This window comes from Octodon degus, unplaced genomic scaffold (assembly GCF_000260255.1).
Source record: "Octodon degus isolate 3935 unplaced genomic scaffold, OctDeg1.0 scaffold00148, whole genome shotgun sequence".
NCBI lineage: Eukaryota > Metazoa > Chordata > Mammalia > Rodentia > Octodontidae > Octodon > Octodon degus.
This window is the reverse complement of record NW_004524724.1, coordinates 1,012,418-1,037,954: the sequence shown is the minus strand read 5'-3', so window position 1 is coordinate 1,037,954 and position 25,537 is coordinate 1,012,418. Positions and strand designations below refer to the sequence as shown.

Here is a 25,537-nt window from a genome sequence, read left to right as displayed (position 1 = left end):
ACGAGCGGATGCTAACACAGTCACTGTGTGGCAGCAGGCTTTAAATTCAGCTTGCTTAATACAATTTTAAACTCATTTCAATCCATGTAAAAAGCAAAGACCTTGTTCTCGGACCTAATTCAGGTGTAAGGGCTGAACAGTGAAAATTTCAAAGCTGTGTGCCGCGAAGTCATGGACTCCCGTCTTAAAAGCTGACATGACTGCGCATATTTCCTTTCGCCCTAAGGCTTTCAAGGGCTTCAGGCCCTTTCAGCCCAGGACAGGCAGTTTCCAAAAGAGGGCAGGCCCAGGGCCCTTCTTGGCAAACTGGAACGGAAAGGCAGAGCGCTGCTTTAAGAAGCATAATAAAATGTTTTAAGCAAAAAACTTACTTCTGGGGAGATGTGGTAAGGCTGAGCACAGTGACAGATCAAGTGCTATGAAAGCCGTGTGGCAATCAGAAATCCGGCAAAATACGTTCTTGTCCTCTTACACAGCAGTTCTCCTGCTCAGCCTCTTCCGGAAAGCAACCCAGAGTCCAGAGCATTATATTCATAATGCTAACCACAAAATTATTTTCTTACAAAATTCCTTAAGGTTGTTTTCCTTATTATAATACTAAAGCAAGGCCAACTTACAGTATTTTAAAATTACAAAAAGTATAAAACAGCTTTTTTTTTTCCTGAAGAGTGTACCTGTTTATCTGCAACTATTATCCAAACAAATTAAATACTGTGGGTGTCCATGTGCTATTTGTCCCCAGTCAGGTCAAACAGCGACTTCTTCAGTAAAAGAGTATTTTTGTAGGCCCACTTATCAAAGTGTGTGCTGACTGTCTGTCTGCAGAGTGTGGTTTGACCTAAAGACCAAGGCTGGGGAGTGTTGACCCTTCCAGTCACACACTGAGACAAACCGCATTTAATAGCTCAGTACCTCCGATTTGCTTCCGTCCTGTGAAAACACACTGACTGCATCTTAACTGCTGATTCTCTGAGGAACGCTGCCGAGTTTCCTCCTTACTATTTTATCCAGGAACCTGAAGACAGGATGGTACAACTCTCCCAAAACACAGGAAAGTGCTCAACTTCATCTTCTGATAAGTTAAACAAGACTGTCGCACCTTCTCTTTGCTGTAAAAGGGTTGTCCTGGCATTCTTATGTTGAATATATGTTTCATCCAATACACAGACTTATGTACAGAAAATGTTTGGAAAGATACACAAAACTTCTGCACTATTATTAATCTTTAAGTTAATAATTAAAAAACTTGTCTTTTAAAATATCCTTAACAACTACAAAGTTAGCCATTATGAGATAAGGATCAAAATAGGTGCTGTAGGGTCTGGGACGATAGCCTGGCGGTCTAAGCACCTGCCTGGCAAGTGCAAGGACCGGGTTGGATCCCCGGTACCATGCCAGCCCCAGAACCCCCAGCGTGGTGGCCCATGCCTGCAATCCCAGTACTGGGGAGGCTAGACAGGAGGATCACTGCAATTCTGAGCTGCATAGCCAGACTCTGTACCAGATAAATCAATCTATCAATCAATCATTTTTCAAAAAACAGGTTCTATCTACATATTGAACTAGAATTAGAATTTTGTAATCTCCTGGCTTCCTGCTAGGTGCTAGATTTGTGAAAAATCATTCCCATCTCTTCCCAGGGTGCTGGTTGGGATCTGATGAAAAATGACCAGGTCTGCAGTACAAAGGCTGGAGGCCACTGCCTGTCAGTGTGGACCATGGGGGAGAAGCAACAGCAGCCAGCGGCAGGAAAACTCACAGGGCCGTAATGCTGTGTCCTGCCCCGTGGCGGGCAACACCTCTGCCTCTTGGGTGCATGAGGAGCCAGAGCCCAGAACAGCACTGCGCCTTTCAGACCTGCAGAGCCCACAGCTCAGCAGAGAGGGCGCCCACACTCACGCTCTGCACCTCTAAGCCTCGGGAGCTGTGGTGGGGACCTGCGGCTTACAGAGGAGAGGCGCGTCCACACCACTGGGGCAACAGGGACGGTGCACAGTCCTCCTGCTCACCGCTGTCCTGCCTGTGACGCTGAGATAGGGCTGGCTGGAGTGCAGGCTGGATGGGCACCAGGGTAGGTCACAGGGAGGCCAGGCCACGGGACCAGCAGTGAGTGGCACACAGTGCGCCCCGCTGCACTGGCCATGGGACGGAGCCTTCCTAAAGTCACTCTCAGCGGGACTCTGGCCAGCTGGGTCTTCTGAGAGGATCTGACCCTGATTTGGGGAGGGGCACCCCTCTAGGTATCTGCAGCAGCCACATAAGATGTGCATCATACACACACATACACACACCCCAGTACTCAGATACACGGTACCTCTGCCAAATCCCTGAGCTCTTCACAACAGGATAATTGAAAAGAAGCTGTAATACAGTTGTGTTCTACCAAATAATTTTATAAAATAAAAATTTAGTGTTCTTAGGGTTTAATTTTCAAGTTAGAAAAGATAAAACAAACTAGTAGTATTGGGAATGGTATTGCTACAATAAAAGCACAATTTAAAATGTGAAGACCGAAACTCAAACTAAAAATTTTTATCTTGCTACATGTCTCAGCCTGTGCATAAAATCAAATATTTTTCCACTGCTCACAGTAAAGTCTTGGTGAACTCAGAGCTGAAAATACTCAGAACTTAAAGTTAGCCCAGAAAGCCCAAGCAACTTCAGCCTTCTGGTGGTTCTCCCTGCCCAGCTGTGCCCAGGCAAACGTGCCAGGGAGCCTGCTTCAGATACACGATCTTCAATCGTTCATTTATAAACTTCCGCAGAATTACTTAACATATTGGAATGAAAGGTTTCCCTTTCAAGCCACACATTCCCTCTGCCTGCAACACTGTGGGCGCGAAAGGTCATTTATTAAAGCCGAACTACCCCACCCACTTAGAGAAAAGAAGTAAACACACCACAGCAGAGCGGACCTCTCAGCCCGGCCGCGGGGCAGCCCAGACCGCGAGGCTCACCCCGCAGCGGCCACAGCAATGGGAAAAGAATTCGGACGCCCAACACGGACCCGGGTCCTGGAAGGAGCCCCTCTCGGAAGCATCGGCCCTCAAGGAGACAGGAGGCAGGCGGGGCCTCGGCGCGAGGAACTCCTAGGGACGCAGCCAGCGCAAGGCCTGCCTCTGGCGCGTGGGCGTGGGGCCGACCCCGGCCACGTGGCCATCCAGGACCTGTCACGATTCACAGTTGAGACACGCACGCCTCCCACACCTTCCCCGCGTGGACGCTCGGGATGTTCAAAGCACCACGACGTGCTGGCTTCGAGGCTGAGCGCATGATGGCCTTTCCGGTAGGGCAGATCCACGCGGCCGTGCAGCAGGGAGAATGGGGCAAAGCAAAATCGAGAGGTCACTCCGACCGCAGGGCGCGAGCAGCGTGCTGCCGCTGGGCGGCGGGGCAGAGCGGTGTTCGCTGCACTAGCGTGGCAGCTGTCTCTCCTGTGCTGCTCAGTAACCCAAAATGCAGAATATTTGTGACAGCACAGGCTGGATTACGGGCAGTGGAAGCGTTCCCAAGAAGCGCTGCACTCTGTCACATCACCTTCCCAACCCACAGAGCACGAGGCAGAGGGCGCCAGGCGTCGCCGGCGAACACTGTCCACACCCCATCACCAGACGCTGGCGTCCATACGTGTTGCCACCAAGTGGATTCCGCTGTCTTCCAGAGGAAAGCACTCCAGTGAGTAGAGGCAGGAAGACCTGGCCCTGAGATGCAAACCTGCAAACCGTGGATGCTGCCTGCTATCCACGCACCCCCTCACGTGGTGGTGTGGCCACGTGGAAGACAGCACCAGGAATCTCGAGCGCTGGAGTGTGCTACTAGCTCAGGAAGAAAGGACTTACCTTATTTTCTGGGGCTCTCTCACAAAGGAAATGTCTCGGTGCGTCTGTACTTGCAGACGGAGCCACCTGGAGCTGCAGGGTCTCGCTCTCTGCAGGCAGCTTCCTCCAGGTCACCTCCACAGTGTGGGCGCCCCTCCTGCCTGCCTCCGCCTCCTGTGCCTCGGATTGCACGCGTACTCATTGCTAAGCAGGCAAAGTGCTGGATTTCAACCCCAGCAGGAGGTTGAAAAGTAAAACACTTGAGCCAAGCTAAGGATGTTTTCCAACAGAAATACAAATTACTCTACAAAGCTCTGATGCTGTTATCAGCCCCTGGGACACAGACACTCGGTCAGCCTTTATTCCTCCCCTGGCTGCAGGTCCACATGTTTAGTGCATGTTTTCAAAAAGTAAAGCTTCCCTAGATTCTACTCTAGGGGTCCCAAGAGAAGAGAGTGTGGTGTGGGCCCACAAGGTTTTCTAAGTCAGTCGGTGTTTCTCTTAGGAAACCTCAGCTCAGGAGGGGAGGGCTCTGCTGAGCTCAGGGCCCCAGGCCCCACAGCGTGGCCTAGAAGCTCCCCCTGCGGCCACCCGCAGCCTGCAGGGGTGGGATGGCAGCAGGGTACACTGGAAAAGCAGGAGCCTCCGCTATAAGGCTTTCTCCTCCTGGGAGAGCTTGAAGGAGTGCTCCTCACAGACAGAAGAGCAGGGAAGGCCCCGCCCCATAAAGGCACTGTCACGGCTTCCTAGAAAGGCAGGGTTGGCCCCGTGCAGCCCCTCCAACTCTGGGCAGTGGCACCTTTGCAGGCGTCTGTGCTCCCAGGTACTGGCATTTGGCTGCCGCTCTAACTTCAAATGCATCTTCCAGTCCAGAACGGCTCCATCAGCTCGGCTTAGGGTACGATACGCATTATCATGAAGACCCATGTGCCTTCGCCCCAAATGCGTACTGCACTCACTTCTCTGAAGGCTGTGGATTTGGGGACCCTTATACCAGAAAGACAGCAACTATTTCCAGACCCCAGAACAAGCATTTGAGACTCCTCTGGGCCTAATACGACCGCAGTGAGAGCACAAAACTGAAGCTCAGGAGGATGCCTCAGGTGGAAGGCACTCTGACAGATCCTCTCCTGTAGTAACAATATGCAATGAATCAATTATTGTAGCATTTGAAACTGTTTCATTGCTATTTTATCTTTTTTCCTCATTAAAATATACAAAAAATTGAAAAGAAAAAAGATAATTAATACTCATGTATACCGCTTCAGTTTTTCCTCTGTAACAGTTTCAACAAATATTATGTAACTTGCGGATATATTCTACATTTTTAATTCAAAAATGTAGTGAGTAAAGTCTAGTGGTATTAATGTAGCACAGTACTAACAATGCCACTGTTGGGTTTCTGTGAATATCAGGGAAAATTCTTGTCTATTATGAATTCTGAAAAAAATCCTATAGATTTGATAATTAAGGTCTTGAGTTAATGCAATTAATCATCGTAGCGATATTGACAAAATAATATATTATGTGATTGAAGTGCTAGAGCTTTTGTTCCGAATGAGAAATAAATGTAAATTTATTCTGGCTTTGTTAGTTTATATTAATTTGGTAAGGTTTTATTCTTGTCTTTTGATGTTTGGGGTTTATAATAATGAAATAATTAGTCATGTGACATGCCACTGTTCTGCTGTTTATTAGGAAAGGCAATTTTTAAACTCAACTTTTTCTGCCTCCAATCTAAAGGCTATATATGCAAGAACTGAGTGCTTAAATCTATTGTTTAAACATTAAGCAAAGGAGAACTGAATAAACATGAACCCCCCCCAAAAAAAAGGTAATTCACATATACTACGTGTAATAAGCGGGCCATGTGTTATGTTGTGTGTTGGGGCTTATCTGTAGAACTCTAAACAGCCTTCACAGGACATATCACTAAACATAAGCAAAGGCCACCATAGGTTACCCAGAACATAAAAGCGCCGTGGGAGCCCACTCGTGGACGCTGGTTTCCGAGGATGTGGTTCATTGCCAGGCCTGGAGGTCAGCAGTGGGAGCTGGCGTTTTGCTGATTTCTTTCCCTTTGCGCCACGAAAGCTGCTTGGTTTTGTAGCAGAACTTGGTAAAGAGCATGTAAGGTAATCTTTGACTCAACGACGTATAAAAGTAACACAAATTCGTAGAGTAGGTGATTAATGACTATTCACCAAGGGAAACCCACCAAGGCAAAGCGGCAACGGGAGACCCTTGTGAGCCCAGCGAGGCAGACGCACACTGAGAAGCGTGAGGCGCGCAGCTTCTTCCCAGGGCTGCAGAGCTGCCTTCAACTAACTGACACCAGTGATCCGCCTCTGATCAAACTGCCGCCATCTGCAGGGGCTTGCGACTGGGGACGTTCCGGGCCAAGCCACAGGGCTAGCTCTCAGAGTTGACTTCAGGAAATGAACATAAACGAGCAGGCTCAGACTCACAGAGAACACTAAGTGTCCAGGAACCTGCACTCGGCCGAGCCCCCACGTGGTCCCCACGGCAGGACCCCTCTCGGTTCCACATTCCAGCTGGAAGCAGGGACCTCATCTAAGTCGAGCGAGATGCAGAAGCCGTGAGGACAGCTCCAAGCGGAGGGCTGAGGAGCTGAGCATTGCGCTTCAGGCTCCGTGCACACTGCGCAAAGCCTGTCAGCAGGGCCGTCATCTGCCAGCCGGGTCTCAGGCCTGGGAGCTACAGAGGATTCATCACAGGACCCGACCACGTTCTCTGAGCATGACAGCCTCTGTGTCACAGGTGTCAGAAATTGAGCTCTGGAACTGGCCTTACAGCATGAGATAGAGCTAAGGAATGAACATTTTAGACTCAATTTTTTCCTGGTGAGAAAAGGAAGAAATGTTTTGCATTCAAAATAATGCAACTTTTTGTCTCCTGTAGGAAAATCCAGGTAACAATACACTAATGTTTTTTTCTGGTCAACAGACCATTTGCTTTGCAGGTGACTTTGGTTCATTCTGGCTCTGCACTGCTAGAATGCTCAGATGCTCCACATAAGGAGCCAGAATCCGTAAGCAGGCTAGTTTTACAACAAAGGTACTGCATGAACTTACGCTGTGGCTTTCTCATTTGAGGCACCTCTGCTTCTCACAGACTTCCACCCCAGCAGCAGGCAAATGTACCAATTTTCCCAATATGGAAAATGCCAGCCGTAAAGTCAAATAAAATTGGGTTTAAGACAGTTACACCAGACTGCAGTTGCAAAGCCACTTGGCACTCATCAAAGCTCAGTCCCACTCAGCTGAAGAGATTTCCTCAGGCTGCTTAAAGAGCAAGGAAGTAGGAGTGAGAGAGGACGCAGACACAGTGATGAGTGCCAGCCGAGCGCCCAGCGAGTGCGACACTGCATCCTCGCAGCCTGCACCGAGATGCGCAGCACCCGCGCATGGGGAAGGAAAGCCAACAGCCATGTGTTTCCAGTCGTCAGTGTCTCTGGCATTCCCGGCACTGTGTAGACTGCGGACAACTGTCCCTGAGCCCTGAAAGCTGCACACAGTACCAGCATCTGAAGTTCTGCATGGCCCCAAAACCTCTTCTCGCATGTCAGGGCCGAAGAGGCCACCACCGCTTCTGAACTCCTTTAAGCAAGTTCTTAATACATGTAAACCTCTATAGAGGGAATGGTTCAAATTATGCTACTGCCCACACTCCAGTTCTGTGGCGGGCTCCGCACATGTGGGCCCTGGTCTCCCACAGTGATCCCCGCAGCGTCCTTGGGCCTTCCCTGTCTGATGTCCCAGCAGCACTGGTAACAGAGCTCTGTGCTTCAAACGGCGCCAGGCTCTCCTGACACATGGCACACCTGGTGACTGTATCAAGTCAGCCTCAGGCAGAGCTGACGGACACCCTGAATAAAGGACAACTGAGGTACAGGAGACACCTGCTGCCTGAGGCACAGGTAACGTCACACAATTGGGCTAGCGGTAGTTTACATGCATTGTATGTACATAAAGCCGGACAATGCATGAGAAATCACAGCTGGGCAGACTTGCCCTAAACGGAGGGGGCACCGTGGCTCCCACACAGAGGGCGCCACGCAGGACCTCTTGGGCTGTGCGTCCAGGGTGACATGTTCCCTCCTTACTCGTGCCTGCACAAGCTCCAAACTGTAGGAGAGAATAAGAAAGCAGCCCAGAGAGACGAACCTACCCAGCAGGTCTGTCTCTGCCTACGTGGGCAATACCTTGCACAGGACCGAATCTGAGCCCGAGCACAGGTCTACACCACCCTTCCTCCTGTGCACTCCACCTTAGCCTCCATATTTACCTGCTGGTGACAGGTTCAAGGCACTGAATTTCCAAAGCAGGACTTGTTTAGAAGTGCTAGGGCTGGCCAGATAGTTCAGCGGATTAAAGCACCTGCTTAGGCAGATGCAGACCCAGGCTCGATCCCTGGGTCTGCATCTGCCTAAGCAGGTGCTTTAATCCGCTGAACTGCCCCCACCCCCCAGGAGGGGTGCAATGAGACGGCGATTGAGATTGGGTGTAGTGGCGCAGACCTGTAATCCCAGTGCTGGGGAGGCTGAAAACAGGAGGATCACTATGAGTCTGATCTATGTAGTGAGACCCTGTACTAAAATACATTTTAAGAAGTGCCAAGAGGTAATCCACACTACCAAACTTCCTGTCCTTCTGCTCCTCTGCTTCTAACTTCAGGTTCATGGTGCTCCCAGGGCTGGGACAGCTGCTTACTTGCTGTAAACTACATTTCTCACACTGCACCCAGACCGGCGGTCCTGAATATCCACACACGGGCATCACTGTAAGTGGGCAGGGACTCCCTCTTCCTGAGACCCTTGCTCAGCAGGTTTTCGAGTTCATCAAGCAGTGTTCAGTTCCCAAGACCCAGTTGAGTGGCAATCACGTGCTGACTTCAAACTAACCCTTGAGCTCATTCCTTCTCCTTGTTTCTACTGCTTTTGCCCCAGTGCTTGCCACTCTGCTCGCAGCATGCATTGTGGTACACCATTTGTGCCCTGCGCAACACCGAGCCTGCCACACACGGTCTCTTCCTCACCGGCTCTGTCTGCCGTCCCTCTGCAGCCCACTCTGCACCGCCTCAGGCCCCCAGGTTCCAGTCTGAGCACACCAGCACCAGCACCACCTGCCTGTGTGCTCATCCGCAGCTCCGCCTCCTCCAACATGCAAGGCTGACCAGGCAGCCACGGACTCCTAGGACCCAGTGCTCTGGTTTTCTCACCCTTTTATACTCCAAGCAAAACGAAGAAGATTCGTCTTTGTGGATGCAGACACATCTGTTAGCTGCATGACAGATTAGACGTTGCCCCTCTGCCTGACAAACACTGCATCAGTAACCCAGGTGAAAAGACTAATGAGGCTCAGAGTTAGAGATGCCGGGGATGAAGGTGAATGCTGGCTAAGAACCTGGACTGGGCAGAAGCTGCAGGTGATGCGCCCCACTTTCCCGGCCACTCTCCCAGCCCATGCAGGAAGGATGCTGCCTGGGGTTCAGGGCAGCCCTGGGCAGGCTGGGGTTCCTGCCACAGCTAGATGAGTTGACTTCTAGGGAACCTGAGAAGTCTCCAGATTTGGCACAAGCAGAAAGATTTGATCCAATTCATCTGAGTGTGAGGAAGGGACTGAAAGAGAAGGCAGGTGACAGCCTGGGTGACAGGAAGCTGTGGACACCTTCAGGGTGTGTGGCCACCGGGGGAGACTGTAAGTGGGTCAGCAGGTGACTGCTGAGAAGCTCCGAACACCGCGGGGAGATGCGGCTGCTGCAGGAGCCTAGAGAACCGTCCCCGCAGGAAAGAAAGGTCACAGAGGCCCCAAGAAGACCCTAGTTACGAGGATGAGCAGCAAGAGCAGGCAGCCACAGGTAGGAAGGGTGCATGCGCCAGCTGCTCACAGCAGCCCTGCGGGACTCAGGCCTGCTTTCCATGGGCCTCCACTGTAGGACGTTAGCCCCTGGCAGTCTCTCAACTCCCAGGTGCCCAGGGCAGGCTGACACTGATGAAGTCCAAAACTCTACTACTTCTCTGTGCCTTTGTGTCTGCTTTACAAACACTGTTATAGTTTGTGTCTAGGTGTCCACCCAAAGCTCATGAGGTCACGGGAGGCCTCTAGAGTTCGTGATTGACTCATGGGCTGATGCTGGGGTTAGGGTTTCAGTTGGGTACCCAGCAGGGCGGCAGCCTGCGGACCACGCGGGAGGGGAGAGGAAGCTCTCTGCTGCTCCCCTTTCGCACTTATCGCTTCTCTGCCTTGGAGCCAGCCAAGTACAGACCGAAACCTCTACAAACTGGGAGCTAAATAAACCTTTCCTTCCTTAATTCTGGGCATCAGGTATTTTGTTTCAGCAACAAGAAGAAAGTAACCAAGACAGACACCCGCCGTGGCCGACAGAAGCTGGACGGCTGCTGTCCGTCACGTCCAGGATGTGCTGGACAGGAGATGGCAGGTGGGTCCTGAGCAGTTGGGTCACAACGAAGGCAAGGCACACCACCTCCTTCCCGGCACACACTCCACACTACAGCTTCCTCCCGGAGCCACACCCCCTCAGAAGCCTTTAAAATGCCAGGGCCAAGCTGGACAGGAGTCACTGACCCGCTGGGTAAAGTCTCCGCGACGACACAGTGAAAACGGGCATTGGAGGGGCGCTCACCTCTGACCTAAGCAATGATCAGTCTGTGGGCTTTCAAGATCCAGAGCACACCAAGCCAAGGCAAAGCCATGGAGTGCACGGGGCAACAGCACACACAGGGCTCAGCCTTAGGAACAAAATAGTGCACTTAGGCCAAAAGCAAAGTGGGCCTAGATTCAAAGGAAAGGAAAAAACTATACAAATTCAAACTAGCGAATGGCTTGGCTCACAGAGCTGGCGGAGAAAGCCAGGGCAAAGGGTCACAGACTAGACCGAGGCAAAATCCTGCTCTCCTCAGAAAAACAAGCATAACAGAAAAATGGATAAACATCAGAGCACAAGAGTCTCCTCTGGTAATTCCTCCATTAAAGCCAGCCTGTGCTCCATGCAGGGCCCACAGCTGGGGGGCCCTTCCTCTGCAGTCTGTGAAGCCCCATACAGTGAAGGCAGAGCCCAGTGCCCTATCTCCACCCCACTGGTGGCCCCCCTGTGAGCTGCCCAGTACCCCTCACATTGGCCTCACTGTAGGTTGCGGGGCCCAGCTTAGCACCTACACCCTCACCCTCTGCGGGTCGCCCTCATACACGTGGCACGTGGTCTCCACCCTCCCCTTTTGCTAGAACTGAAGCCTTCTCCTCAGGAAATATTCTCTGAGCATGGTAGCTAAAAATGATACTTTTTTTCCCTATAATGTCCAAGCCACACTTGACACTTAGAAATTCAACTTTGTGCCCCTCTGCCACCTTCATTACTCTGTGAGGTGCACTCCCTTCCTGCCTGGACTGTGACTCCTCTGGCCACATGACCTGGCTTCTCGATCTCCTTTCTTGAGAGCACAGGAAGCAAAGTGTGTTTAAACAGCTAGTCAGATGAATCTGTAGGAGCAGCTATAGAAACTCTAGGGGTTACTTAGAATCCCAGCCCCAACGAGATCGGCTAGGTTCACAGGACAAGTGAGAGGGAAACTTGCAGTATATTTAATAAAGTCAGCTCAGTTCAGTATGCAGGATACAGTTAAGATGGCCCAAGGCCAGCCCTGGAGCACAGAAATCATAAGTTTACTTGAACTGGGAGTGTGGACTTGAGGCAACCACCCCGAATAATTCTGCATCCAAGTTCCTGACTGCAGATCTTACTGGAGCGCACCTTACTGCTGTTTATCAGCAGGCTCACGGTGAGCTGCCCCCGGTAGAGGGAGCCGCCCCTGGCAGGGCTGCGCATTTTCTAGGCTCTCCAGACACCACTGAGCTCCAGGTAGGCACTCAGCAGCCTGCTGGAGACCCCAGTCCTGCAGCCCTGACACAGACCTCCCACCTTCCCTAAGTGATGCACAGCTCGGCCGTGGTGTCTTCTCTGGAGGGTGAGCACCAACTGCCCTGCTTCTGGAGACCCGGATGTGACTCAGACCTGGCCAAGGACGCTGTCCACCTTCTTGCCATGCCTTGGGGTGTCCCCCATGCTCCACCCACCCGGTGGGGGTTTCCCTATAGAACGGTCCACTACGAAAATCTTCATTGATTTTTGCAATCCTACAGTGCAAGCCTTCCTTCTGCCATGCACACGCACATACTTTAATGTGCTTTCTTTCAATTCATGAAAGAAATTGGCATGAAGATGAGCACATGTGTGCATGTGTTCGCATGCACATGTATATTACATGCATACATTTATATACATACATAAGTTTTTCTCCAAAAGCTATTGTTACATCAAATTTGTACTCTATAATCATTTATTCTAAACTCAGAAAAAAACACATTTGTCTGGTAGTAAACACATAGTCAAAATTTTAGCTCAATTATTTCAACCACTGGTTCCACAAAAAAAAAAAAAAAAAAAAAAAAAAAAAAGAAAACAAAAAAAAAAAAAACAAAAAAAATATATATATATATATATGTTTGGCTGGTTCTGACATGTGTATGTTTTAGTTTCATTGTACTGTTAGAGCTCTGTACATCATGACTAAATCCTTTGCATAGTAGGCAGGGCATAAGGACACAGCGTCAGTTATTCAACATCTTTGGCTAGACAAGTTCAAACATTTCACTTCTAATTTCCAAAGTCCTCAAATAGGGGAAAATAATATTAATGCAAAATACTAGGCCCAAGTATCATAAACAGAGCAGTCCCATAGCAAAAGCCATTGGCCCATACACTTCCAGGTTACCCCTTAGCGACAAAAGTTTTGCCAACTCTGGTACACAGAGGAAGTGAGTCCTCTTAGCCACCTCTGTATCACCATGCAGACCAAGCTGGGATTTCAGGAAACTGCCACTGAATGTTCTTCTTCTGTCTCATGGTTCAGGAGGGAATCTACAGCATGGCCCTGCCCAGTCCTGTGGCCAGAGACCCCTTCCATGAGGAAACTGCCACCCACTGCATCGCACATCTGAAAACCCCAGAGAGACAGCTGGTGGTGTGGAGAAGTTGTTCTAAGAAGCCACCAGGTATTTGCACTTAACCCTTCCTTATTATGGGAGGGCAGGAAAAGCAGTCTCCAGTAACGGGGAGGGAAGCTAACAAAGACACCATGTGTGTCCTATTAAAGCTGATTTTACCTTGCCGTGTAGTAAAATTGTTTTATGTATCTCACATTAAGATCAGGGTAGCTCACCACTGAGCAATTCATGAAAGAAAAGCCCTGTTGGAATTTTCCCATCTTTGCCTCATTACCGTAGGGCTTTGGGCCTTGGGTGGCAACATTTGCAAGCTCCCATTGAGCTGCTGGCGCAGCTGTGATCACATGGGCCGAGAGATCAGATCAGCCCAGAGAAGCTGCGGCTTCTCCCACCTTCCTGGGCCTCCTGGCCAGCTCAGAACATACCAGGAAAGATGCTGTTTCCACAGCAGACCTCGGCCCGAGGCTCGGGGGGCTCTGCATGGAGTGGGGGCATCCTGTCTGTCCAAGCTCACGTCCTGGCTGTGCCCAGGCACCCTGGGCTGTGTTCCCTGTGGAGCCCATGGCCAGCCCCCACTGCCTCAGCCTCTCTGCCGAGGGAATCAGCAAGCCCAAGAGAAATCATGCTTAAAGAACCACAATGCTGCACTCCCACCACTGAGGCCAGCAGGCAGCCTCTGCTCATTTCCAAGGAACAAATAAAAACTAAAATGTGGGACTCAGGGGAGCAGGGAACAGGAAGGACCTCGCCCCAGACTCTGCAAGGCCCACAGCTGGAGGTGTAGATTCCACCAAGAGGGGCGTCTGCGGGCAGTGCTCCCCTGTTAACAGCAGTGGAGGACTAAGCACCATTAACATCCCGGTTTACAACCACCAAGAGCAAAGACCACAACTGTAGCACAGTCTGCTGAAACAGGAGATTGCTGAACTGACAATAAAAGAGATCACGGCTGTCTCACAGGGTGCCAGAGAGCACTGGGGGCAGCATTCGGAGGCCACGGCGACCCTGCTAGCTGCTCCTCCATGTCAAAGTCCAGGGCTGCCACCCCTGATGGAGCACAGTGGCCACAGAGGATGCAGGCTTGCCTTGTCCCCACTTCCAAATGACCCTGCGGGCTGGCAGGGACGAGGCCGACCACATAGGCTGCAGCTCAAATGTAAACGCAATGTGCAGAAATCAAGAACACATGTCCAGCGCATAGTTCCTTGACCCTCTCCTACTGAAACTGTGCCTACTTCCTGCTCTTGGTTTAATCCAACACAAGCCACAGCCCTCTCCAGCCCTATCACCTACTACCTGGTCCACGTGAGCTGTCAGCATATGCACAGGAAACACAGCGAGGAGATCTCGGTGCTACCGCCACTTAGAAGGCAGATGTTTGCAGAGATTAAGCTTCTGAGTTGCTAAATGGCATTTTCTTTTGTTTCCTACCAAGTTAAGAACCACTTGTGGAGGAAAGAAAAACAGCAGATAATGATCAAGTCATGTTTCTAAGGGGAGGGAGTTCTCTTCCCTTTGAAAGAGTGTAGGCAGAATGCTGTAGTGCTAAGAAGGCGTGACCGGTGCTCAGACAACTGCCCTGCGCTGTTCCTGACAGCACATCCCTGCCGCTGCTGCAGCCCTCTGCAGGGAGCAGGGAGCCAGCTGCTGGAGCAGGCAGGAGCTGCCACACGGGCTCAGAGCCACGAGACCTGGGGAGGAGCACGCATCACCCCGCTTGTGTCCAGGCCAAGTGTCTGGGGGGCTGATTCAGAGGGCAGGGCTGGAAAGGACAGTCCCACAGCCACATGCCCCACTCGGAAGGAGCAGTGACAGCAGAGTCACAGGGAGGATCACCGGGTGAGAGCACAGATAGGTGCAGGTTGCCGGCAAGTGGCCTCCTTCAGGAGCTTCCAGCAGCTCTTGCCAGTGGATTGTGTTGGCAAAACAGGATGGCAAAGTGTCACAGCAAACAATGCACCTGTCTCCTATGGAGAGAAAATGGCTCAAAGTTGGGGACCTCTCTGGAGAACAACCATGGCTTTACCTTTGACCTTGTCTTAAGGGACCAGGGGAGGCACAGGGGAGCCCAGGCTTCCTCAGAAGCAAGACCAGGGCCACCGCTGGGGATGCCCCACAGTGGACCAGTTCGAGCTGCTCTCCCTGGGTGCACGCCTCCTTCTCTGGATGCAGTGGGCGCACAGAGGACAGTCGCAGGAGTCACCTCCACATCAGCAGCTAGCAGACTGTCTCATTGTTCCTCTATCCGGGTGTCCGACCACACGAAGACTCCCCGATGGTCCCAAGCGCCTACGCAGAACACTGCACCCAGCGGCAACGAGTTCCTAGCCCTGAAGCGCGCTTGTGCCCGGAGCAGCTCTGCCTCCATCTAGAATGCCATTCCCTCATCACGTTTCTTGCTTGCTTGCAGTTATCTACTGCAGAAAAGGCTGCGAAGGGTTACGTGAGAAATCCCACATCCACCAGTGAGCGATCCACAGCGGTTCTCAACCAACATCTGATGGGCTGAATGAACAAAACTGTCACCACGGCTGCTATCAAAGTCCTGAGGAATCCCCCAAACAAGGACAAATCGCGGCATGCTGAGGTCACTGTCAGCCAGGCCTGCAGGAGCCAGGAGCCTGCGCACACAGGCCTGTGACACTTGGTCCTGGTCCATATCAAATGTATGATAAGAGCATGCTTATCTCTTTCTGTAAAGATACTGCCCACTGCACCATGTGGCCCAGACAGAGTCCTTCCAGTTAAGCTCCAGGTGCTGGATGAATCAGTTCCAACAGGATGGCCCTGCGGTGGGGGAGGGGACTGCAGGAGTCTAGGAGCGTAGCCTCCACCTGAAGTCGCCCAATTTCCCAGTCCACTAGGTCTCAGAGATCACCAGCACACCCACCTCAGTCGACAGAAGAGGAAGCAGAGACCCTGAGAAGTTAGGGGACTGGCCAGGGGTCAAACAGGTAAGGAGCTGACAGAGCAGGACCAGATCCCAGACCAGGCTGCCGAGAAGTGAGCTGGAAGAGCCCTAGAGACCACCCGGCTCCCTCAGCTCTGCAGAGAAGATGCATGAGTGGAGAGGAAGCTGGGGAGCGAACACTTCAAGCTGGGGCGCTTGGCGCGAGATCGGGCCTCTGCTTAGGAACTCCCAAATATTCCTTTCCTCAAAGGATAAGCACATGGCAGTAAGTGCAGAGGCGAGAGCGTTACTCTCTTATTTTTTACCTTTACCCCTCACTCATCATTCCCTCATTCTGAGCAGCTAGACAGCATCTTACGTACCTAGAGGCTCTCGCCGCGCTGACCGCTGGCTCAGCCCCTGTAATAGAAAGCAGCTGACTCTAACGTGCCAGGCTGGAGCGTGAGGGCAGCGGAGGCCGCACATGAGCGCAATCAGGTTAAGACTGGCTCCAGCAGGAGAAAAATCCATACATATGTTGAAAAGATCTGAAAAATGCCTGTATTCCCAACCTGATTACTACTTACATTTTTGCATGGTTTGTCAAAGCAGATCACTGAAATCAAATCAAGATGTAAGAAGGGACAAAGTGGTTTTCTCCCCATTCTTCCACTGATCGCCATGACCTATGCGAGAAGGAACCGCTCCCTCCCCACCGGGGCAAGGTGGGCTGACTCCTGGGAGTTATGCCAAGTCCACTGCTGCTGTTCAAGTTTCAGAATTAATCTTGTCAGTTTTGTGTCCAACAGTTGTAAATAGAAGTTATCTTATTGCAAAATAATTGCCATTTCTATCAATAATTAAGTTTATTTTCTTTTGAATAAGATAAAAAAATTCCAATGTAACTTTTAAGACCAGCTTCATTTAAAGGTCACATAAAAATCATTTTATTAAACTGAAAATATAGATACAGGGATTAGAGTGACAGCTGGTTTTTCCTAAGACATAAAACACAGCCAAAGCTAAACATAGCCCGGAGCCTGCTGCCGGGTCCCCTGCCAAGGGAATCACCGGTCGGTCACACGCAAGCACACTGGGGAACGACGGAAACAGCCGGCAGTGTCAGGCATGAGGCTGGCACGTAACAGCCAGCATGCAGTGTGCACTATGGTCAGCAGCTAGCTGTGGCCAGGAACGTCTCCAGCAGGAAGGGCCGATCCCAACAGTTCTGAGGAGAGGGACCACGTCGGCCCTGGTCGCGCCATGAACGAAAGCCAGAGTGGGAGGCCACTGTCTACACAGCATACAAGGAGGGCCTGCGTGTCCAGTACCTGAGGGCACAGGGGCCAGCTTTAGGCAGAAGGTTGCAGGCTAAATGCCCTCAGCTATTGAAGAAATGGCTTATTAGTTGGGTAGGAAAATATTTTCTTATAGTTTGCCTGAAAAAAATGCCTAGTTTAAGTGACCCAAACCACCCTTGTGAGTGAAAAGCAGACGACAACACACTTCATTTCAGAAACTCAAGAAGGAAAAGCAGAACAAATTCAGGAGGAAAAACTGCTTTCTCCACAGTAGTGTCTGGACCTGGACCTAAGCGGCCTGCAGGCCAGCTAGAGTCCCGAGGCCTCGAGGCCGTCTTCCTGCATGGATCGCAGCCCTTCTCCACAGGCCGTGGGGACAGAAACCCAGCGAAGCAGATTCATATCCTCTCGCCAGGCCGAGTGGAAAACTGAAAAAATGCACCAGCAGGATGAAGGCAAAAAATACCCTGGCTGGTTTGGCTGTTTTCCAATCTCCCAATTTTCCCAACTTTCTCTTTTGCTTTTCTGTTTCTCATGCTAGAAAAGCCCTGACTCACCCACGGCAGCCTGGCCTCTGCCAGTGATACACGAACAGTCCCACGTGGCTGCTGCCTTCACAGTGCGGGCGAATCACCTTCCTGCAGTGCCTTCTCCCCACCCTGAAGGGCTCGGTCCTTCCTTTCGGGGTGAGGCCCGCGATTCAGCACAGTTACCACCAAGACCTGGATAACACTCACCGACCAGCAGCTGCTTTGTAGAAATTATTATCAAAACAAAGGGGACCTCCTGACAGTGGTGACAGAAGGACACTGCTCACCCCACTGTTGGGTGAGCTTAACCTTCAACAAGGAATGACACAGATTGGAAACTGTTCTGATCCTAACTTCTGCATGGAACGCTGGCCAGTAGCTTCCCTCAGAAGGTGACATTTGCAGTCCTGATTGCATAAGAATTGTTTTTATGGTACATCTGATGAAAAGGAAATGCACACACACACACACACCCCTCATTTTAGAAGCACGTTTGCAATGGGCTCTGTGTTATCTTTAAGACATCGTGAAAGCAGATGAAGTGTTTGCTTTATACTCTGGACAGCTGAAGCATTTGTTTCTAAGTAGAATTTTACCTCCTATCCATGTTGTCTCAGTTTCCTGGGAAAGAGAGAGGGACAGCAAACACACAGCATCCAGGAATGTGCAGACCTACCTCCCGGACAGTGCCGCGTGGTCATCTTGCATCGCCGGGACTCCGCGATGGTTGGGCAGGGGATGGTGTCTTTCGCTGGCTTTTTCACAATTTGCCGTGTTCTGGTTTCTAGGCCCCACTTAAATCCACATGTGCGGTTGTTTCTGCTACACGCTCCCCATTCGCTCCACTGGCCAACTTGACATCCTTCTAATAAACATTAGAAAACACGAACACAGACACAGAGAGCCACTTGGCACTGAGCGCTAGGGCAGCACCCACTCACTGGGCAGCACCTGCCCGCCCATCCTCCTGCAGAGTCCGTGTGAAGCCCCAGTCCCACGCAGACCGCAGGCACCCAGGGTCCTGGTGGCACAAACCTGGGCCTGCTTTGTTTAGAAAGCTGAAGCACCCGCGGTCTGAGCTCACTGTGCCAGAGTGCTGCCACCACCTGTGAGGACACTGAGGGGAGCTCAGTCCCGAGACTCCATAAGCAGAGGCCCACTTTCACTGCACGGCCAGGACAACACTTGGCCGTCGGAGTGCCACCCATGCCAGCCAGAGGGTCAGTGCTTTGGAAGGGGAGGAAAAGGGAGCTGCTGGCTGTGCGCTTCGAGAGTCTCCCTTCTCTCCCAGCAGGTGCCTAAGCCTGTGTTCTTATTCTCTATGTGGATTCACACCTCACATGACTGGCTTACAAAGGAAACAAACACTGTTTATTTCTCTGGGACACAAGAGCTCTCTCCTGCACCTCTCAGGAAGAGTGGACTAGAAGGAAGTGCCTGCAGCCCCCTGTCCAAAGGAGGACAAAGAAAGACGTACAGTCCAGCCCTTCCTCGGCCTCCCCACTGAGAAACTTCCTTGCGCTGCGGGGATGCGGCCCTTGCTCTGGGCCACTGTGCATTCAGAGGCTTTTCGGAGCCGCTCAGGATTGTACTGGTGCGCTGTGATCCGCATGGGACACTCGCGAGTCGGGCACCTGCCGAAAGCACACGCAGAAGTCTGCTCCTGATTTTTCCCTGAGCTTCTTACTTCTAACAGTTACTGCGTGCATGTACTGATTCACACGTCAGTATGCGCGTGTCTCCAAGCGCTTCACATGTAAATGCATTCACCTCTACAAGATTTTAATAATTACAGATTGTTAAAGCAATCTTTCCGCAGGAAAGAAAACGCCAATTTTCATTTAATCCCTCCATCTTGAGGGGAGGAAGTCTAGCTGGCACTGCATAGCTCTCTTTTCAGAGCAGAGGTGCAGCAAGCTGCAAGGCAGGCAGAGGGCCAGTCGCCAGGCTGTGGCGGGCTTTGTGCCGGGCTCAGACTGAGGGGTAGCGGCTGACAGGCCTGACCTGCCACCTGTGCTTTAAAAATCTCACAGCATTTTACAAACACTAAGAAATGCGTGAGATGTATTTTCCTAATTTTTTCACAAATAGTATGTATATATTAGATAATGTGTTCTAGGAATCTAAATTTACATTTTAACAGTAAAAATTATTTGCAACATCAATGCAATTGTCAACGACATATATTTGGCACAAAAACTTATTTCAGTTCATTTATCTTTTATAGAATTGGCCAAGCGAGAAGCTCCACAATCCTTTCGTTTCACCATCAGCAACCGAATGGCTACATAACACGGTGCTGCTTGCAAAGCTCTGTGCCTCTCCTAATCTCCTAAGCAAAATGCTTTCCTCTAACAACTATCAGTAATGTATTAAGATAATAAGAGACAGATGTGCAAGTGATGATAAAATATGGTAAATGTTTAAATTAAAAACATAATCAGACACAAGCTTAAATATTGCATGGTTTCTCTCATTGGAGAAATCCAAAACACAAATAAAGAACAAATTCAGTGAGAGATGACAGGAACAGGGTGTGGAACCCTTTGCAAATGGGAAGGGGACTGAGAGATGGGGACGGATGAAGAAGAACTGGGACGTGTTCTGCGCGTGGGCCACCCCACAAGGAGCGCAGTCACTGTCTACAGACACGCAGTGACTAAAACGCGACATTAGATGTGTTATAGTGAAGGACATCGCCAGAGCGATGGCACGGGCCGGGTGTTGCAGCTCGGAGCAGCATCTTGGGGTCGAGCAGCCGTGCGATTAGCAAGGGCTTGATGTAAAGGCTCCCAGACCCTTCGATCAAACTGCATCCAGCCGTCGTGGACAGGCCCTCCCAGCCAGCGGGCGCGCTGCGTCCTCCTCCCTCGCTCCCCAGCCCACAGCCCCTTCCCCAAAGGCATCACCAGTGGAAAGCATGGTGAGAGGACTCAGAGCTAGAAGCAGCCACAAGGGGGCCGGGGCAGCTTCGGAAGGCGGCCAGGATGACGGGCTGCGTGTGTGACCGTGAGCGAGGGATCCTGAGTGGGGTCACCACAGTATGTCGTTTAGTGCGGCATCTCACCACATCGGCAGTGCTTAAGTGCACTAATTTATTAAATGTACAACTAGCACATTTTGAACCCAGATGTTGTATGATGCGCAAGGAGTTTAAAAAGCAACGAAACGAATTTCTGCAACTAACAAGAGAAGCTGTCTGCTGTCCCATACCCTGCATCCCTGCCTTCCAGGAGCAGGGATGAGGGCGGCAGTGTGAGGCCGCCTGGGGGCCACTCACCTACACATTCCAGGGTGTCGTCCGAGGGGGCGAAGCCATCTGGACACTCCCTGAAGCAGCGGCCCCTGTGCAGATAGGAGCCGGCTGTGCACCTGGTACAGAAGTCTTTGCTGAAGCAGGACTCACAGTTTTCCATTCTGCATCCTAAGAGCAACGTTTACAAGAAAAAGAGAAAGTTTCATCCAGAGAAATGCACCTAAGAGTCTCTGTGACGCTCCGGGCTGCTGGGTGAGTGTGCCGGAGCCAGGGAGGCATCTTGGTCCTGAGTCCACGCCCTCTACCTGCCACCTCCTCCTGCACTGCAGCACAGTGAGGAACTGAGTCAAATCCAGCCCGGGCAGCAAGAACCTGGCAGGCAGCTGGCACGGCGCAACGGGAAGCTCAACAAATCACTGCCACCCTGGCCACCTAAAGGCCTGCAAGGGGGTCGCTCGGGAACGCTGCTCTTCTGTCTCCAGGCGATGGGCGAGAAGGGCAGGGCATTTGATAGGGGAGACATGCCACAGTGCTCGGGGTGCCGGGGCCCCTTCCACGCAGTGTCTGCTGTGTCTCAGGGTGACCAGACACAGGCTGTCTCACTGGAGACACACAGGCCCCACCTTCCTGCACTCCCACGGTCTCTAGAGATTCCAGGAGGCAGAGTTCCCGGGCACAAGTAAGGCCCTGAGACCAGAGGCTAAGTTCCAACCCCAGGCTTACACCCCCAAGCCCCCTCCCCACCCATCCTCTGCACAGCCCAGCGACTGCACCACTAGGACCATGGGCCAAGCATAGTTGTTCAGAGACCAGATCTGGCATGATTTCCAGCTCTCTGTCTGCAGATGCCTTTCTTGGCCTCCGTTTCCTCCTGTGTAAAACAGCTGTCCTGGTGCCTGGTGGGGCACACTTGTGGTCCAGAACTCGGGGCCATTTCCGCAGGGAGAGTCCTGGGCCACGCTGTCACGCAGTTTCATAGAGCCACTCAGACCCTTCTAGGCTTCTCTGACAACACAGCTGCTTCTGGGTGATGTTTCCTTCAGGAGCTTACAGTGGCTTACGAGCACCCCAAGTTTTTAAGCCTCACGTTACGGGAATTACGTGTTTCTAGTGCACTGTGCTCAGCCTCGAGGAGTGGATTGATAAAGTCCACCACCCAGCAGCCGAAGCTGCCTTCCTGCTGGGCTGGCTGCAGAGTGCATACCAGCTCTGTGATTTTCCAGCCGAAGGAGACAGCCGTACAGCCAGCAGCTCGGGGCTGAGTGGCCGATGGTGCGGGATGCTGGCAGCGCTGAAGGCAGTTGGACAGCTGGAGCCCAGTCGCCTTCAGAGAGTTAGTGGGCACAGGAGAGGCTGTGAGGGCACACGGGGTGCACGCACTGGCAGCCTAGAGGTCAGCAGAGTGCTCAGCCTCAGCCTCGACCTCAGCCCCACAGGCCCTTAGGATCCCAGGGCCGGGACCAAGAGAGACCAGTGACCAGAGAACTGCGCTGGTGTCGGCAGAAACATTCACTGACCAGATTCAAAGAAGGGCTGACTGAAGCTGGGAGGGAAGGAATCTCCGAGAGGTCTTTTGACATGGCAAACGGAGAGGGATCAACTTACACGTAACATACTGGTAGCGATAGCATGGCAGTGCCGTTCATACACAACCTAGTAATAAGTTACATAAAGACAAATGCACCACCTGATGAAGGGTATCACATATATCACTTTACATTTCAGTTGTGTCACTCTTGCTTGACCTGCTAATAATTTATGGAAACACAGGCAGGGTTTATAGCAACACCACCCGGTGAAGGGTGCTCTCCAGAGACGGCGCTGTGGACAACTCCGGCTTCCCTGGCTTCAGTCATGCGATAAGCAAACCCACCGCAGCCGCTGCTCGAGCACCTCACGGACGCATCTGCTCCGGGCTTGGGAAACTATAAGGCGCTCTACCTGCAAGGAGCTGGGGCTGGGTCAGAGCCGCACCAGCTGCGTGCGTGTTGTGCCTCACCCTTTGCTGTAGGGGCTCCACGTCCTGCCCGGGAGGCGGGACCGAGTTCTCCAGGGCAGCTTGCTGGGACCAGCCGTGGAACTCTAGGGTTCATGTCAGTGTAGCCTTTATTTCCGTTTCTAAACATCTCCATGGTCAAAGTAATTTCTTTCCTTACGACTTCAGCTTTAAGACGGGAAGCAACAGTTAATTTTCAAAAATCCCCAAACTCATATTTGTGAGATAAGCTGTCGGTGGCATCGCTGTCCTGTCTGAATGTCTAAGTGCTCTATCCTGCCCAACCACACTGGGGCTGGGGGGGAGATAATAGAGGCTGTGTGCAATTTTGTGGTCAGATAACAAGGAGCTCTAAAGACCCTGGCTTCATTTCTCCTAATATAAGTGATGCACACTTGAAGTCATTCTCGAGGTGAATGAAATTAAACCTGGAACACATCTGCTAGGGAAACAGCACCAAGTGCTTTAAAGGGAATGTATTTTCCATTTATGGGGGAAGGTAGGAGGACAAGGACTCCAAAATAAAACTGATGGCAAGAAGAAAGTTCTGAAGGTTGTAAGCCTATTTAATGTATCAGATTTTAGATTCCTTCCAGTAGCAGCTCTCTCGTCCTGGTTCCTCCTGTGTCTTTGCTGTGTCTTGCCACCCACTCACGCCAAGGTGAAACCAGGACAGCTTGGTAAACTTCGGGCCTGAGCTGCAGTTGGGTTTCCAGCATCAGCAAGGGTGAATCTTTACCACGGCAGGGCACGGCCTGTGCACGCTCAGCAGGGCCTGCGTCTGCTCAGCCCTGTCAGAGAGGCAGAGGCCTGGGTCAGCACTGAACAGGTTGCAGGGTGTCTCGGTTACTCTTCTCTCATGACTGGGATAAATACCTGACACTCAAAATTGAGGAAGGAAAGGTTTATTGAGCTCACAGTTCCTGGAGGTTTCAGTCTACACTCAGCTGGCTCCAAGGCAGTGAGGTACATGGCAGAGGGCAGCAGTTCATGGAGGCAGAAGGCAGCGAACAGCAGGAGAAAAGGGAGGAGTAACAACGGCCACAGAGGGTAAGACTGTCTCTGTCTCTCTTATGTTACATTCAGGCTATCAGCCCCAGGCTGGTGTAGCACTCACTCAGAACCATAATCCCAGCGGTACTCAGATTTGTAATCCCAGCCTTGGCTCATGAATTAATCACAGACTGTAGAACTGTACCTCAATGACTGCATGAGGCTTTGGGGGGGACAAATGCACACAAACCTGACCCAGGGTCAGCCAAGCTCCCCCATGCAGCTGGTCAGGCTGTTAGCACACAAGACTCCACAGCTGCGTGGCACAGAGCAGCCTGGGGCGCACAGGGCAGCAGAGCCGCCTCCCAGAGCACGGACGCTGGAACCCCGGGGTCCACACTGTGCCTTCACAGGCCCGCAGATGCTGCTCTTGCTTTGGACCCTCCCCTAAGTACTCAGACGCCTAACAGCTGCCCCCAAGAAAGGGCCCAGCAGAAAGCAGCAGCAGGTCCTGCTCCGTGCCTTCACCTGCTACTTGGAACCCAGACATCGGCCAGCACCAACGTGCCTCGGAGGGGCCGGGAAGCTCAGGGGCTGTGCTTGTAGCGCAGCGTGCTTCTGACAAAGCACGCACACCCATGCACACATGCACACCCATGCACACACACCCCATGCACAGGGCGGCACAGGCTGAGAGTGCTGGGCTGAGTCCTCCTGAAGGGCGACCTTCACATCTGCATCTGCTGGCTGCGCACACATAACTCATGATGAGTGATCGACTGCACCACACCACCCTATTGCAATTTCCTCCTAATGCCTTGCTTTTGAGGCATTGACTTGTGAAGGAAGAAGCTATTTGTGAAGAAGAAAACAATTTTATGGAACATGTACTGGGCCAAAACTGACCTAACTGACACGTATACCTGGCCCTATAGTCTGGTTTAACTGGCTCTGAGAAGGCGCCTGTGGTAAACCTGCTGGTCCAGCTTGGTGATGGTGAAGGGAGGGAGGTGGGGCAGTAGTGGGGCTGGTCCAGTAGAGCAGGGCTCAGCCAGGTGTGGTGGGGCCTGGAATCTGAGCACTCTGGGAGGCTGAGGCAGGAGGGTTGTAAGTTTGAGCCCAGCCTGGGCAACAGAGCACTTAGAGGGACCTTGACTCAAAAAGAAAAAGGACTGAGATTGTAATTCAGTGTGAAGGCCCTGGGTGCAGTTCCTAGTACTGCACAATAGAGAATGAAGGAGAGGGGAGAAGAGGAGGCAGGAGGAGAGAAGGGGGACAGGGAGAGAGTGAGGGAAGGGAGGGAGGTGGGGCAGTAGTGGGGCTGCAGCTACCAGCTTCCCAGGACTCTGCCACGGCCCTATGCTGCAGTTTCCCCCTCACCCTCCTACACTTCTAGGGCAAATAAGAAAACATCAGTGAGAGGTGGACGTGGTGGTACGCGCCTGTAATCCCAGCTCTTGGGAGGCTGAAAACAGGCGGATCACTAGGAGTCTGATCTAGTAGTGAGACCCTGAACACCCTGTAGACCCTTCACTAAAATACAGGGAAAAAATACCACGGCAGACCAGCAGACAGCTACTGCAATGGGTTTCAGACTTCACACTCAGCAAAGCCTGAGACACTACTGGTGTCACACTCTAATTCAGATTCAAAGACTGTCCCCAATTAACTGAAATGGGTATCTAAGTACTCCTCCCTCTCTCAGCTAC

At 51.7% G+C, this 25,537-nt stretch overlaps 1 protein-coding gene across 2 annotated transcripts in view; it reads right to left on the bottom strand.

Annotated features, from left to right (window-relative positions):
• The window catches only part of Rspo2 (R-spondin 2), a 140,113-nt gene that overhangs the window by 22,733 nt on the left and 91,843 nt on the right, over window positions 1-25,537 (bottom strand). Inside the window, exons 3-4 of one of the 2 annotated variants that reach the window (XM_023702303.1) lie at window positions 20,864-21,007; window positions 18,260-18,448 (exon numbers count right to left, since the gene is read on the bottom strand). In XM_023702303.1, the coding sequence (XP_023558071.1) occupies window positions 18,260-18,448; window positions 20,864-21,007 (333 nt within the window). The remainder of the gene's footprint in view (window positions 1-18,259; window positions 18,449-20,863; window positions 21,008-25,537) is intronic. The other variant, XM_023702304.1, reaches the window with a different exon arrangement.